At 42.9% G+C, this 13,240-nt stretch overlaps 1 protein-coding gene across 2 annotated transcripts in view; it reads right to left on the reverse strand.

Annotated features, from left to right (window-relative positions):
- Positions 1 to 13,240, reverse strand: part of LOC106563303 (TNF receptor-associated factor 2) — a 24,803-nt gene continuing 11,563 nt past the window's right edge. For both annotated transcript variants that reach the window (XM_014128792.2, XM_014128793.2), the window contains exons 5-11: positions 4,773 to 4,934; positions 4,374 to 4,448; positions 3,915 to 3,989; positions 2,257 to 2,496; positions 992 to 1,295; positions 546 to 694; positions 1 to 284 (exon numbers count right to left, since the gene is read on the reverse strand). In XM_014128792.2, coding sequence (XP_013984267.1) covers positions 66 to 284; positions 546 to 694; positions 992 to 1,295; positions 2,257 to 2,496; positions 3,915 to 3,989; positions 4,374 to 4,448; positions 4,773 to 4,934 — 1,224 coding nt within the window. In that variant the 3' untranslated portion in view covers positions 1 to 65. The remainder of the gene's footprint in view (positions 285 to 545; positions 695 to 991; positions 1,296 to 2,256; positions 2,497 to 3,914; positions 3,990 to 4,373; positions 4,449 to 4,772; positions 4,935 to 13,240) is intronic.

The raw sequence follows: 13,240 nt of genomic DNA on the forward strand, positions 1-13,240 counted from the left end.
TTTTTGTTTTTGGTACTGTAGTTTTTTGTACTGTAGTTTTTGTACTGTAGTGACTTCCACAGTCACTACAGGCCTGTGAGGTCTACAATGGCCTTGATGAAAATGGTGTCATCCCTAAGGTAGGAGCTCTTGCCTGCCAGTTTAGCCAATGGGCAGAAGAGTGGGCAGCCACTGGCTATGTTCATCTCACTGATTGGTCGCTGGAAAGAGGTGGAGCTTACATCAGGCCGGAAGGCATCAATGATATGCTCCCTGTTATTCTGATCCAGCAGCATCAGTGTCACCTACAGGGAAGAGAACGAGGAAAGAGGACGGAGATTTAATATTTCGTTTTTACTATAATGCATTTTGTTGTAGTTACTAATGTTAGACACAGGTAACAGCCAAAATAAAGGAAGCACAAACAAAGTGTCTTAATAGGCTGTTGGGCCACTACGAGCCAGAACAGCTTCAATGCACCTTGGCATAGATTCTAGTGCCTGGAATTCTATTGGAAAGCTCATGCTTTCAATACACTTTGTATCCCTTATTTACTCAAGTCTTACCTTCTGACTGAATGGCCATTTGAGAAGAGCGTCACACTTGCCCCTCATCACCACGAAGAAGAGAGAAAGGTGAGTCCCTCGACCTGTTCCGTCCCCATTCAGATACAGTCTCAGACACATCTTATAGCCATATTTACTTGAGTAGAATGCTACGGGATAAGAGGAACTATATTAGAATCACAGTATGGGCATCTGTGACTTATTGAGTCACTTGTGGTAAAAATGAGTGCATGCTTGTGGAATTAGACTGCCAAAAATGTGCATTTCCATAGAGTATGGTATACTTATGATACACTAAAGAGCAAGGACATAAAAAGAAAGATATCAAATCAGATTTTCCTAAATGAAAATAGAAGGATTTTCAAGTTAAAGCCAGTCAACTTGTAACTGCAGGCCTTAAGGACTGGTGAATAACATAAGAATAAAATAATCAGGGCAGATCTAACCTGGTGAGAACATAGCGGGTGTTCGCCCGGCCACAGCGTCCTGGCGGCGGCGTGAGAAGTCGGCGATCTTCCAGACAAAGACACCATCAAAGGTGCAAAACTGGAGTTCTCGCAGAGTCTGGTCTGTCTCAGCCAGTTGTAGGTCCCGCATGGTGAGAGTACGCTCTAGTTGACGTACCTTGTTGCCGAGGTTCTCAATCTTGTCTTGGTCTAGACGATGTTGCCGTGAGAAGGCCTCTAAAGTGAGAGAACTCCTCTCCACTTCCCTGTTCAGTACACACACTATATTCTCCAGTGCTCTCACCTGCAGGACCACAACACAGAGAATACAACGAAGACAAGTCCTTCATTATGTGTTACTGCATCTGCAACATCTCTGTATGGATTACCGTAAATTCCGGACTATAAGCCGCAACTTTTTCCCAGGCTTTGAACCTCGCGGCTTAAACAATGACGCGGCTAATATATGGATTTTTCCCGCTTTCAATTTTTTTCTCTCCAAAAAAACACATTCTGTGACGTGCTCAGTTTTTTGGCGGCATGAAGCTTTCATTAGACCAATGAAATTGCAGAACGGGTTAAGGTCAAACAACTTTTTTGTTTACTGTTTAGATTAAATCGAGCGCTCTCAAACTTCCCATCATTCTGATTACGGTAGTCATTTTGTCACCCTCATCATGGCAAAGACACGGAGAAATGCATATGATGCAGCTTTCAAGTTGAAGGCGATTGATCTGGCTGTTGGAAAAGGAAATAGAGCTGCTGCACGGGAGCTTGGTCTTAATGAGTCGATGATAAGACATTGGAAACAGCAGCGTGAGGAATTGACTCAGTGCAAAAAGACAACTAAAGCTTACTGCTAATTTTTTATTTTTGTTACAAGCCGTGTTTCGTTAAAGCCTATTTATTTTTGTTACAAGCCGTGTTTCGTTAAAGCCTGTGTAAAGTTAATTTGTTTCAATGTACCGGTAGGCACCTGCGGATTATAGACATGTGCGGCTTATTTATGTTCAAAATAATATTTTTTTTTAAATTCAGTGGGTGCGGCTTATATTCAGGTGCGCTTAATAGTCCGGAAATTACGGTAGTATTCAGGCCATCTGTAAGAGTTCAATAACAAGTAGGATGCCAATCCATTTGATCATTTAACAGCTTGGTTGACATAGTCCTGTTAAATAAGGGAAGCTTTAAAACAATATATAAGACAACAATAGCTTCCGTAGTATTTCCTATTCATCAAACGCATCAGACCAAATGAAGCCCACCTTGTGGTCAAGACCAAATGTCTGTCCAGAGGCAGCGGCTCCTCCCCCATCTGTGGCTGCAGTAGCTGTGGCTCCATCCTCGGGAGCGCGGTACAAGCCCAGCCCAGAGTCCTCCTGCCACTCCCCCAGCCCTGGGGCATCTGGACGCTGAAGCCGCACCAGAGACATAGTCGCCAGGATCAGACGCATGTGCTCCATGACACTAGTCTGCTCGTGGTCACTGTGCTTCCCATTATCAATCTGTGGTGACACAACACAAGGCGTTAAGCACAATGAGTTAACTAGTCCGTATCATACTGTTCAGTGTCAATTTTAGATGCCCTTCAATATTGAGATTCAAGCTGGAATTCAATTGTAGGGGACTGCACATAAAGCTCAGAACATTTACTCTCAAACACTAGATGTCTCTTTTGAGACGTCTCTCTGTTGAGGGTGTGTCTAATACCCAAGAAAATATGTGGACACCTGCTCGTCAAACATCTCATTCCAAAATCATGGGCATTAATATGGAGTTGGTCCCCCCTTTACTGCTATAACAGCCTCCACTCTTCTGGGAAGGCTTTAAACTAGATGTTGGAACATTGCTGCGGGGACTTGCTTCCATTCAGCCACAAGAGCATTAATGAGGTGTTGGGAGATTAGGACTGGTTTCGCAGTCAGCGTTCCAATTCATCTCAAAAGTGTTAGATGGGATTGATGTCAAGGCTCTGTGCAGGCCAGTCAATTTCTTCCACACCGATCTTGACAAACCATTTCTGTATGGACCTCGCTTTGTGAACGCCGGCATTGTCATGCTGAAACAGGAAAGGGCCTTCCCCAAACTGTTGCCACAAAGTTGGAAGCACAGAATCATCTCAAATGAAATTGTATGATGTAGCATTAACATTTCCCTTCACTGAAACTAATGGGCCTAGCCCGAACCATTAAAAACAGCTCCAGACCATTATTCCTCCTCCACCAAACTTTACAGTTGCATTCGGGCAGGTAGCATTCGGGCAGGTAGCATTCCGCCAAACGCAGATCCGTCCGTTGGACTGCCACATGGTGAAGCGTGATTCATCACTCCAGAAAACGTGTTTCCACTGCTACAGAGTCCAATGGAGGTAAGCTTTACACCAACAAACAATTATTGTGCTGATGTTGCTTTTAGAGGCAGTTTGGAACGCGGTAGGGTTAGGGTGAGTGTTACAACCGAGGACAGACGATTTTTGCACCCCAACAATGGCCAGGTAGATGTCAGATCATGCTGTACGTACTACTAAGTTGGATAGTACTTGTGCCTCAACCAAGAAGTTGCCACAAGTGTCTAATTATAAAGGTCTAACTATAAACCAAACAATCAACAGAACATTGTTCACTGTCTGCATGCCATGGAGTAGTCAAGGTGACTCAGAAAAACAAGAGGAAAGAGGGGATTTTTCTTGATCCAAATGACTACAAATTTAGCCAGATTCATTTGACTGTCAAATGAGGGCAAGTCATAGGAAAATACTGAGAAATACAAACCAGTTTCCTCTGACAAACAGGAAACCGTATTCAAGAGCTGTCTGGGACATTACAATCAAAGATATGCATTTTTCAAATATCTAAGGCGGCCATCATCATATACTGTAGATAAAACCTTATCTGAATAGATATAATTGATCTTCTATACACACCACAACCTTGCAGCCGACCTCACTGAACGGACATGCAGTCTTAGACTTGGCACAGGATCTGCTGTGATCTAGAAACTGCAGGGAGAGAACAGAAAGAGAAAGATCAGGGTTATGGAGATTAAATTGGGGCTTAACCCTGAAAATAACCGTCATTATTTCAAATGTGAAAGTAGATGACTGTTGAGACAGAATAAAATAACCTAAGTTCAAAGGGCTAACTCAAACAAAGTGCAACTACCTTCTTAGTTCTGTTATGAGAAGACTTCATAGTGAGACCTACTTCTACTAAAGAGTGATAAATGAGTCTGTTCATGCTCTGGCCTACTCCACTTGACTAGGCAACAATGTATATTTATTGAAAGCAGAAACTATATAGCACCAAGGCTGATAAGATATGATTAATTGACCTAGAAAGCAAGCCAAATTAAGACTTTTAAAAGGACACAGTAGAGGACAGACCTTTTCCCGTGGGATCTTTTTCTTTCCACAGTCCTTGCACTGCATGGGAAACTTCTGGCAGATTTCATCATGAGCCTGTAATAGATAAGGAGTGGGAGTTGGTATGAGAATAACAGTTCATCTCAGAATCAACACATTCCATAACCATTACATTTACATTTTAGTCATTTAGCAGACGCTCTTATCCAGAGCGACTTACAGTAGTGAATGCATACATTTCATACATTTTTTTACTTTTTTTTCTTCTCCGTACTGGCCCCCCGTGGGAATCGAACCCACAACCCTGGCGTTGCAAACACCATGCTCTACCAACTGAGCCACAGGGAATCTGACTCTCTGGAGTACTGTCTCCACTTGTACATTTGTTGGCCATTGGTGTTCTCCAGATAAGCATCTCACCTTGATTTCCTTGAAGTTGAAGGAGACTTTGCAGTACTTGCAGTTCAATGTCCTTGCTTCACATTCTCTCTCATTATGCCTCTCTTTTTCACTGCGCAGGATAAGGACCTGGCAGGTTTCACATGGTACTCGCTCATACTCACACTTGCCCTCGTGTTGTGCCTGGGAAACAAAAACAAAGTTTTACCACTGACCATTTGCAGAAATGTGTAGCAGTATTAACCCAATGAGTCCCACCATAACACCGGTGCGTTTTTTACTTTAACCCCTTTTAAACATAATGTGTTTGAGCTACAGACGTTTGGGTTGTACTATTGGATTTCTTCTGCATCCATAGATACCAACCATTAATCTGTGGGATTAACAGGGGCTAAACGAGACCAGTCTTTTTGAGACAATGGCGGATCCCGAAGGGGCCCGGGCCAGGTCTTTTTTTCACAAAAACGTCTGTAGAGTCCTAATGGTTTGAGCTACAAACTACTAAAAGCTATCTATGAAAAGCTGAGACTCTCACCAACATGCAACATGTTCTGCTCTATGGTGCTCACAAGCTAAACAAGTGGTGTTGGATTCGGGGTAAACTTTGAACATTGAGATATTAAAGACATGATAGATCAGACGCATTGTGTATAAGGAGTGAAAGATAAATGGGTCTCTGTAGAAAGACAGATGACTTTGGAATGTGTTGGGTGGACGGGAGGAGATCACAGGATTGCTATAGGGGAAGTGGATGGACATCTGTGGATTAGGCGAAGGAGGGGTTGAGGTCAGGAGGGAGTAATAAGGGTTTACATCCTATTACCCTCTTCCTGTGGAACCATAAGATGTAAGGATTGGAGAGAACGAGGAGTGTCTAAAGTGGAGTATATATACTTGTGATGGTGAGAACAGGTTTTTGTCTGAATTACAGCTGTAACGACCCTTTGGGAAGAATTAAACTTGGTTAAGCTTCTCTAGTGTCCGTGAGTTATTTACTCTGAAAGATTAGAACCTAACAGTGGTTAGAAGGTAAGGAAGGGGTTATTCTACATAGATCATAGGAAATACCAGGACATAGTGTCTATAGTACCGTAATTAGCTCACATAGTTGCTGTCAAACTCCAAACACTTGTCACTGACTAGTTGGACATTCATTTCCCAGTGAGCAAACAATTTCTCTACTTACAGCATTCATATACATTCATTTTTATAAGGTTTTTGCTTTGGCAAACCTTATTTTTATATTGACATTTGCCATTAAAACTCACGAATGCAGCTGTTTATGTCAAGTTGTTTTGTTTTCTACTGGTAGCCCTGCTTTTCCTGAAAATAAAATCGTAAAACACTTCATTGTGAAGCTAAATATAAGAGCTGGACATGCAGATAAATGAAGGTCAGATAAATGAAAAGCCTATTTTTGCTGGGATCTCGGGACTGAAGAGGTTAAGAAAGGACAACCAAAACCAGGAACTCTGTGGAGCTCTGTCAGTGACCATTGGATTCTTAGTCACCTCCCTGACCAAGGCCCTTCACCCCCGATTGCTCAGTTTGGCCGGGCAGCCAGCTCTAGAAAGAGTCTTGGTGGTTCCAAACTTCTTCCATTTAAGAATGATGGAGGCCACTGTGTTCTTGGGGACCTTCAATGCTTCAGAAATGTTTTGGTACCCTTCCCCAGATCTGTGCCTTGACACAACCCTGTCTCGGATCTCTATAAACAATTCCTTCGACCTCATGGCTTGGTTTTTGCTCTGACATGCACTGTCAACTGTGGTACCTTATATAGACAGGTGTGTGCCTTTCCAAATCATGTCCAATCAATTGAATTTACCACAGGTGGACTCCAATCAAATTGTAGAAACATCAAGGATGATCAATGGAAACATGATGCACCTGACCAAAATTGTGAGTCTCATAGCAAAGGGTCTGAATACTATATATAAATAAGGTATATGTTTCTTTATTTGTAATAAATGTGCAAAGTAAAAAAAAAAAAACTGTTTTCGCTTTGTCATTATGGGGTGTTGTGTGTAGATTGAGGAAAATGTTTTATTTTCGAATAAGACTAACGTGGAAAAAGGGAAGAGGTCTGAAAACTTTTCAAAAAGCACTGTATCCACTCCCGTGGGGATTTCCGATGAGTTGGTTGCCCCAGCCGAACCACCGGGTAAGGCTCCAGCTAAGAAACGTGGGTGCTCCAACACTGGCAAGCAGGCGAAGAAAGTAAAACATTCTAAGCTTCAGCCCACGCCTGGGTCCAGTTAGCCTTCCCACCCGGTTCTTTCAGCCCTCGTAGACAACAAAGTTAGACATCTAGATTGCCCTTCGTGTTGTACCATTTAGACTATTTTTTGGTAGTCGATTTCCCTAGCTCTCCTCCGGCTCACTCCATCTCCAAGCTTAGACACATTCTCATCTCTTGGCATGCCCCGCTCTGATGAGAACTATACCCCTCAAGTGTTTAGGTATTAACCTAGACAGCAAGTCAATGCAGGCTTCTCTACCGCGAGAGAAACGCTCTCGCATTAGAGACATCATTAAATATTTTGTCAACACCGTATGTCACCATGCGTGAACTACGGTCCCTTTTAGGTCATTTTAAATTTCACCATATGTATCATTCCCCATGGACGTGTCTAGGCTTTTCGATTTAGCAAAAACGGTGGCAAATCTCCACGACGTCATTGTTCTGGATGAGGGATGAGGGATGCCAATCCGACCTGCGTTTCTGGTCTATGGTCTATGATGTGCGATAATTGGAATTTCTTTCTTTTATAATGACTTTGTGGAAACATCAGCCTCTCTCGAATTCTACATTGAGGCTGATCCCTCTGCAGTTTTAATTAAAAAAAATAAAAATCGAATGGTTTTATGGAACATGGCCTATTGAAATGTAATCCCCGTACTCAGAGCCTTGTTCGAATTGTATCACTTTGTTATAGCATGTCTACTCTGGGGCAGACAGTGGTCTAAGAGAAGGATTTCTGTGTTCTTTGAGAATGAAGCTACAGTTCATATGATTAATAAGGGTAGACCCTCAGTTCCCTTTATCAATAGACTTCTCAGGTGCTTAACTTGGACTTGCATTTTAGATAACTTCTTGCTAAAAGCCACGCATATCCGGGGTCTTAAAAAATAACACAGCTGACGCCCTCTCTCGCTTTAAAATTTCAGGAGTTCCCCGAATTGCACCCAGATTCCCTGCCAATCGGTCTGCCATGGCCAGCCTTCCCACTTACCGTGCTAGACTAGACCCCACCCTGCATCATATTTGAGCAAAGCTTCTCATTACATGAGAATGGGTTGGCAAAATCTACATTGACAGCCTATGATTCTGCCTGGTATTATTTGTATTATTTTTGTGCTGCTTTCTCAACTTGACTGTCAATATATACCTGGTGTGTGCCTTTATTGTTCACTGCTTCGAATCACGCAAGTTGCAGCCTTCCACCCGATGTCTACCAGATGCATATGCGTTTTGTTTTGCCGGATTTTCTGTACTTGACGCACGTGCTTCGCTTTTCAACTAGCTAAAAGCTAGCTAGTTGGAGCCCGTGTGCACTTTCATTCACCGTGTTGTTTTTTTACATTTTTATTTAACTAGGCAAGTCAGTTAAGAACAAATTCTTATTTACAATGACGGCCTACCAAAAGGCAAAAGACCTGCTGGGATTGGGGCTGGGATTAAAAATATATATATTTTTAAATAACATACAAGCACAAAACATGGTAGAAACATTATTGGGCACAGACAACAGCACAAAGGGCAAGAAGGTAGAGACAACAATACATCACACAAAGCAGCCACAACTGTCAGTAAGAGTGTCCATGATTGAGTCTTTGAATGAAGAGATTGAAATAAAACTGTCCAGTTGAGTGTTTGTTGCAGCTCGTTCCAGTCGCTAGCTGCAGCGAACTGAAAAAACGACCGACGCAGGGATGTGTGTGCTTTGGGGACCTTTTAACAGAATGTGACTGGCAGAACGGGTGTTGTATGTGGAGGATGAGGGCTGCAGTAGATATCTCAGATAGGGGGAGTGAGGCCTAAGAGCAAAATAAGCATCAACCAGTGGGTCTTGCGACAGGTATACAGAGATGACCAGTTTACAGAGGAGTTGTAACGCCCTGGCCATAGAGAGGGGTTTTTGTTCTTTATTTTGGTTAGGCCAGGGTGTTACATTGGGTGGGCGTTCTATGTTCTGTTTCTATGTTTTTGTATTTCTTTGTTTTGGGCCGTGTGTGGCTCCCAATCAGGCACAGCTGAAGTTCGTTGTTGTTGATTGGGAGTCACACATAAGTGCATGTTTTTCCGTTGGGGTGTGGTGGGTAATTGTTTCTGTCATTGTGTTTCATCTGACAGGACTGTTTGGCTGTCAGTTTCTTATTTTGTAATTGTATAGTGTTCCGGTTAATAATTAAATATGATGAACACTAACTCCGCTGCGTTTTGGTCCACTCTCTCTCACGACAGTCGTTACAGGAGTATAGAGTGCAGTGATGTGTCCTATAAGGAGCATTAGTGGCAAATCTGATGGCCGAATGGTAAAGAACAACTAGACGCTCGAGAGCACCCTTACCTGCCGATCTATAAATGATGTCTCCGTAATCTAGCATGGGTAGGATGGTCATCTGAATCAGGGTTAGTTTGGCAGCTGGGGTGAAATAGGCGCGATTACGATAGAGGAAACCAAGTCTAGATTTAACTTTAGCCTGCAGCTTTGATATGTGCTGAGAGAAGGACAGTATACTGTCTAGCCATACTCCCAAGTACTTGTATGAGGTGACTACCTCAAGCTCTAAACCCTGAGAGGTAGTAATCACACCTGTGGGGAGAGGGGAATTCTTCTTACCAAACCACATGACCATTGTTTTGGAGATGTTCAGAAGAAGATGAAGGGTAGAGAAAGCTTGTTGGACACTAAGAAAGCTTTGTTGTAGAGCATTTAACACAAAATCCGGGGAGGGGCCAGCTGAGTATAAGACTGTATCATCTGCATATAAATGGATGAGAGAGCTTCCTACTGCCTGAGCTATGTTGTTGATGTAAATTGAGAAGATTGTGGGGCCTAGGATTGAACCTTGGGGTACTCCCTTGGTGACAGGCAGTGGCTGAGACAGCAGATTTTCTGACTTTATACACTGCACTCTTTGAGAGAGGTAGTTAGCAAACCAGGCCAAAGACCCCTCAGAGACACCAATATTCCTTAGCCGGCCCACAAGAATGGAATGGTTTACCGTATCAAAAGCTTTGGCCAAGTCAATAAAAATAGCAACACAACATTGCTTAGAATCAAGGGCAATGGTGACATCATTGAGGACCTTTAAGGTTGCAGTGACACATCCATAACCTGAGCAGAAACCATATTGCATACCAGAGAGAATACTATAGACACCAAGAAAGCCAGTCAGTTGTTTTTCCAACACTTTGATAAACAGGGCAAAATAGAAATAGGCCTATAACACTTAGGATCAGCTTGATCTCTCCCTTTAAATAAAGGACGAACTGTGGCTGCCTTCCAAGCAATGGTAACCTCCCCAGAAAGTAGAGACAGGTTAATAAGGTCAGAGATAGGCTTGGCAATGATAGGGGCAGCAACCTTAAAGATCCAGATGTTGTTTTGGGGTCAAGTTTCAGGAGCTCCTCGGACTCAGTGACTGCCTGCAGGGAGAAACTTTGTAGCAGGGCAGGGGAAAAAGAGGGAGAAGCATCAGGGATAGTCGCATTAAAAGGGGTGGGAGATGAGGAAATGTTGGACGGGCAAGCAGGCATGGCTGAGTCAAATAGAAATCCTGACTTAAATGAAGTGGTGATTAAAGAGCTCAGTCAGTAACAACCACATCATCAACTTTAAGGGACATGGGCAGCTGTGAGGAGGAGGGTTTATTTTCCAGGTCTTTAACCGTTTTCCAGAACTTCTTGGGGTTAGACCCACAGAGAGAGAACTGCTCCTTGAAGTAACTAACTTTGGCCTTCCGGATAGCCTGAGTGCACTTATTTCTCATTTGCCTAAACGAGAGCCAGTCAGCCTGAGTATGCGTGTGCCGAGCATTTCGCCAAATGCAATTCTTGAGGTGGAGTAACTCTGCAAGATGACGGTCGAACCAGGGCCTGAACCTGTTTTTAATTCTCATTTTCTTTATGGGGGCGTGTTTGTTAACAATACCACTGAAAATATTATAAAAGAAGGTCCAAGCATCTTCGACAGAGGGGATCAAGCTGATTCTTTCCAAATGTACAGAGGCCAGGTCATGAAGGAAGGCTTGCTCATGAAAGTTTTTTAGCAAGCATCTATGACATATCTGGACAGGTCATTTCACTGAGCAGCCATTACGAACACAGGCTGTAAAACAGTGATCACTAAGGTTATTACAGAAAACACCAGACTGATACCAGGATTATTTGTGAGGATAACATCAAGAAGAGTAGCCTTTTCTGGGTGTTGGAGTCATACCTAGTAGGGTTGGTAATAATATGAGAATGATTTAGGGAATCCCATTGCTTTAGGACTTGGTCAGGTGGTTTAAGCATGTCCCAGTTTAGGTCACCTAGCAGGACAAATTCAGACTTGGTGTAAGGGGCCAGGAGAGAGCTTAGGGCAGGTAGGGTACAGGCCGGTGCTGATGGAGGACGATAGCACCCAGCAACAAAGAGCTATTTGAAAGTTTAATACTTAAAACCAGCAAATCAAATTGTTTGGAGACAGGCTTTGTGGAGACAACCGAGCACTGAAGGTTATCATTGGTAAAGTTTGCCACTCCCCCACCTTTGGAAGATTTGGCTTGCCGAAAAAGGTTATAACCAGAAAGTTCAACACCAGTATTCAAAACACTCTTCCTTAACCACGTCTCAGTGACCAACACATCTGGATTGGAGCTCTGAACCCACACTTTCAATTAATCCATTTTAGGTAATAAGCTTCTAGTGTTAACGTGCAGAAATCCCAGGCTTTTACGGGAGCAGAAATCAGTGAAGCAGATATCAGAGCACAAGTCAGAATTGGGGCAAGCAACAGTAGATGGGCAAGGGTGTACATGCACATTTCCAGATATCATCAAAAGTAATACAACCAAGGCAAGGCATAGTACAGGGAGAGCTCTGCAGTGCTGATTTATGACATCTGAATGTGCATCAGATGGCAACAAGATCATATTGTAAAGCAATTTCATCAGGTAACATGAATACAAAGTCGGCGATAGGTGTTTAGAATGGGATGGGAGGCCAAAAGTTTATGTAACCAATTATTAACTCATTCTAAAACGAATACGAAGGGTAAAGGTACTCCAGTTGTCATTGCTCGAACTAACACCGCTTTCTCTTCCATGTTACGCTATCTGCAATGCCGACCACTGGCCACGCTGGGCGATCCATTATTTATCACTGATGCAACAGATGTCCAGCAAAGACAAGAAGACTGGTCTCGGCCCCAGTATAAAAGATTGTGTTCGTACTTCGTAACTCTTCCGTTGTGTTTTTAAAGAAAGAACTGTCCAGCCAGCGATCCCAGTTGATTGGTGTTTATTCTGACGATAGACACAAGGAAGCACATTAGATGTGCAGGACAATAGTATGTTGATGGCTATAGATTCGTGATTTGTCTGTCAGCATGGAAATAACTGAAATAGCAGGGGCTAATGCGACCATTATAGAGCATGCTAGCTAACTCCCTCTTACAGCAATAACATACAAAAGCACATCCCAGGATGCCCCCAATATCTAACAGTTACCGTACACACACACACTGAACAAAAATATAAATGCAACATGTAAAGTGTTGGTCCCATGTTTCATGAACTGAATAAAATAATCCCAGAAATGTTCCATACGTACAAAATGCTGTGCACAAATTTGTTTACATCCCTGTTAGTGAACATTTCTCCTTTGCCAAGATAATCCATCCACCTGACAGGTGGGGTATATCAACAAGCTGATTAAACCGCATGATCATTATTGGGCTGGTGACAATAAAAGGCTACTAAAATGTGCAGTTGTGTCACAACACAATGCTACAGATGTCTCAAGTTGAGGGAGCGTGCAACTGGCATGTTGACTGCAGGAATGTCTACCAGATCTGTTGCCAAATAATTGAATGTTAATTTCTCTACCAAAAGCCACCTCCAACATCGTTTTAGAGAATTTGGCAGGATGTCCAACTGGCCTCACAACCACAGACCACGTGTAACCACGCCAGCCCAGGACCTCCACATCCGACATCTTCGCCTACGGGATCATCTCAGACCAGCTATCCAGACAGCTGATGAAACTGGGGAGTATTTCTATCTGTAATAAAGACCTTTTGTGGGGAAAAACTAATTATGATAGTCTGGGCATGGCTTCCCAGTGCACCCCTGCCCAGTCATGTGAAATCCATAGAGGGCCATTAGAGTAATTTATTTATTTCAATTGACTGATTTCCTTATATGAGCTGATGAAACTGGGGAGTATTTCTATCTGTAATAAAGACCTTTTGTGGGGAAAAACTAATTATGATAGT

This window comes from Salmo salar, chromosome ssa11 (genome assembly GCF_905237065.1).
Source record: "Salmo salar chromosome ssa11, Ssal_v3.1, whole genome shotgun sequence".
Classification (NCBI taxonomy): domain Eukaryota; kingdom Metazoa; phylum Chordata; class Actinopteri; order Salmoniformes; family Salmonidae; genus Salmo; species Salmo salar.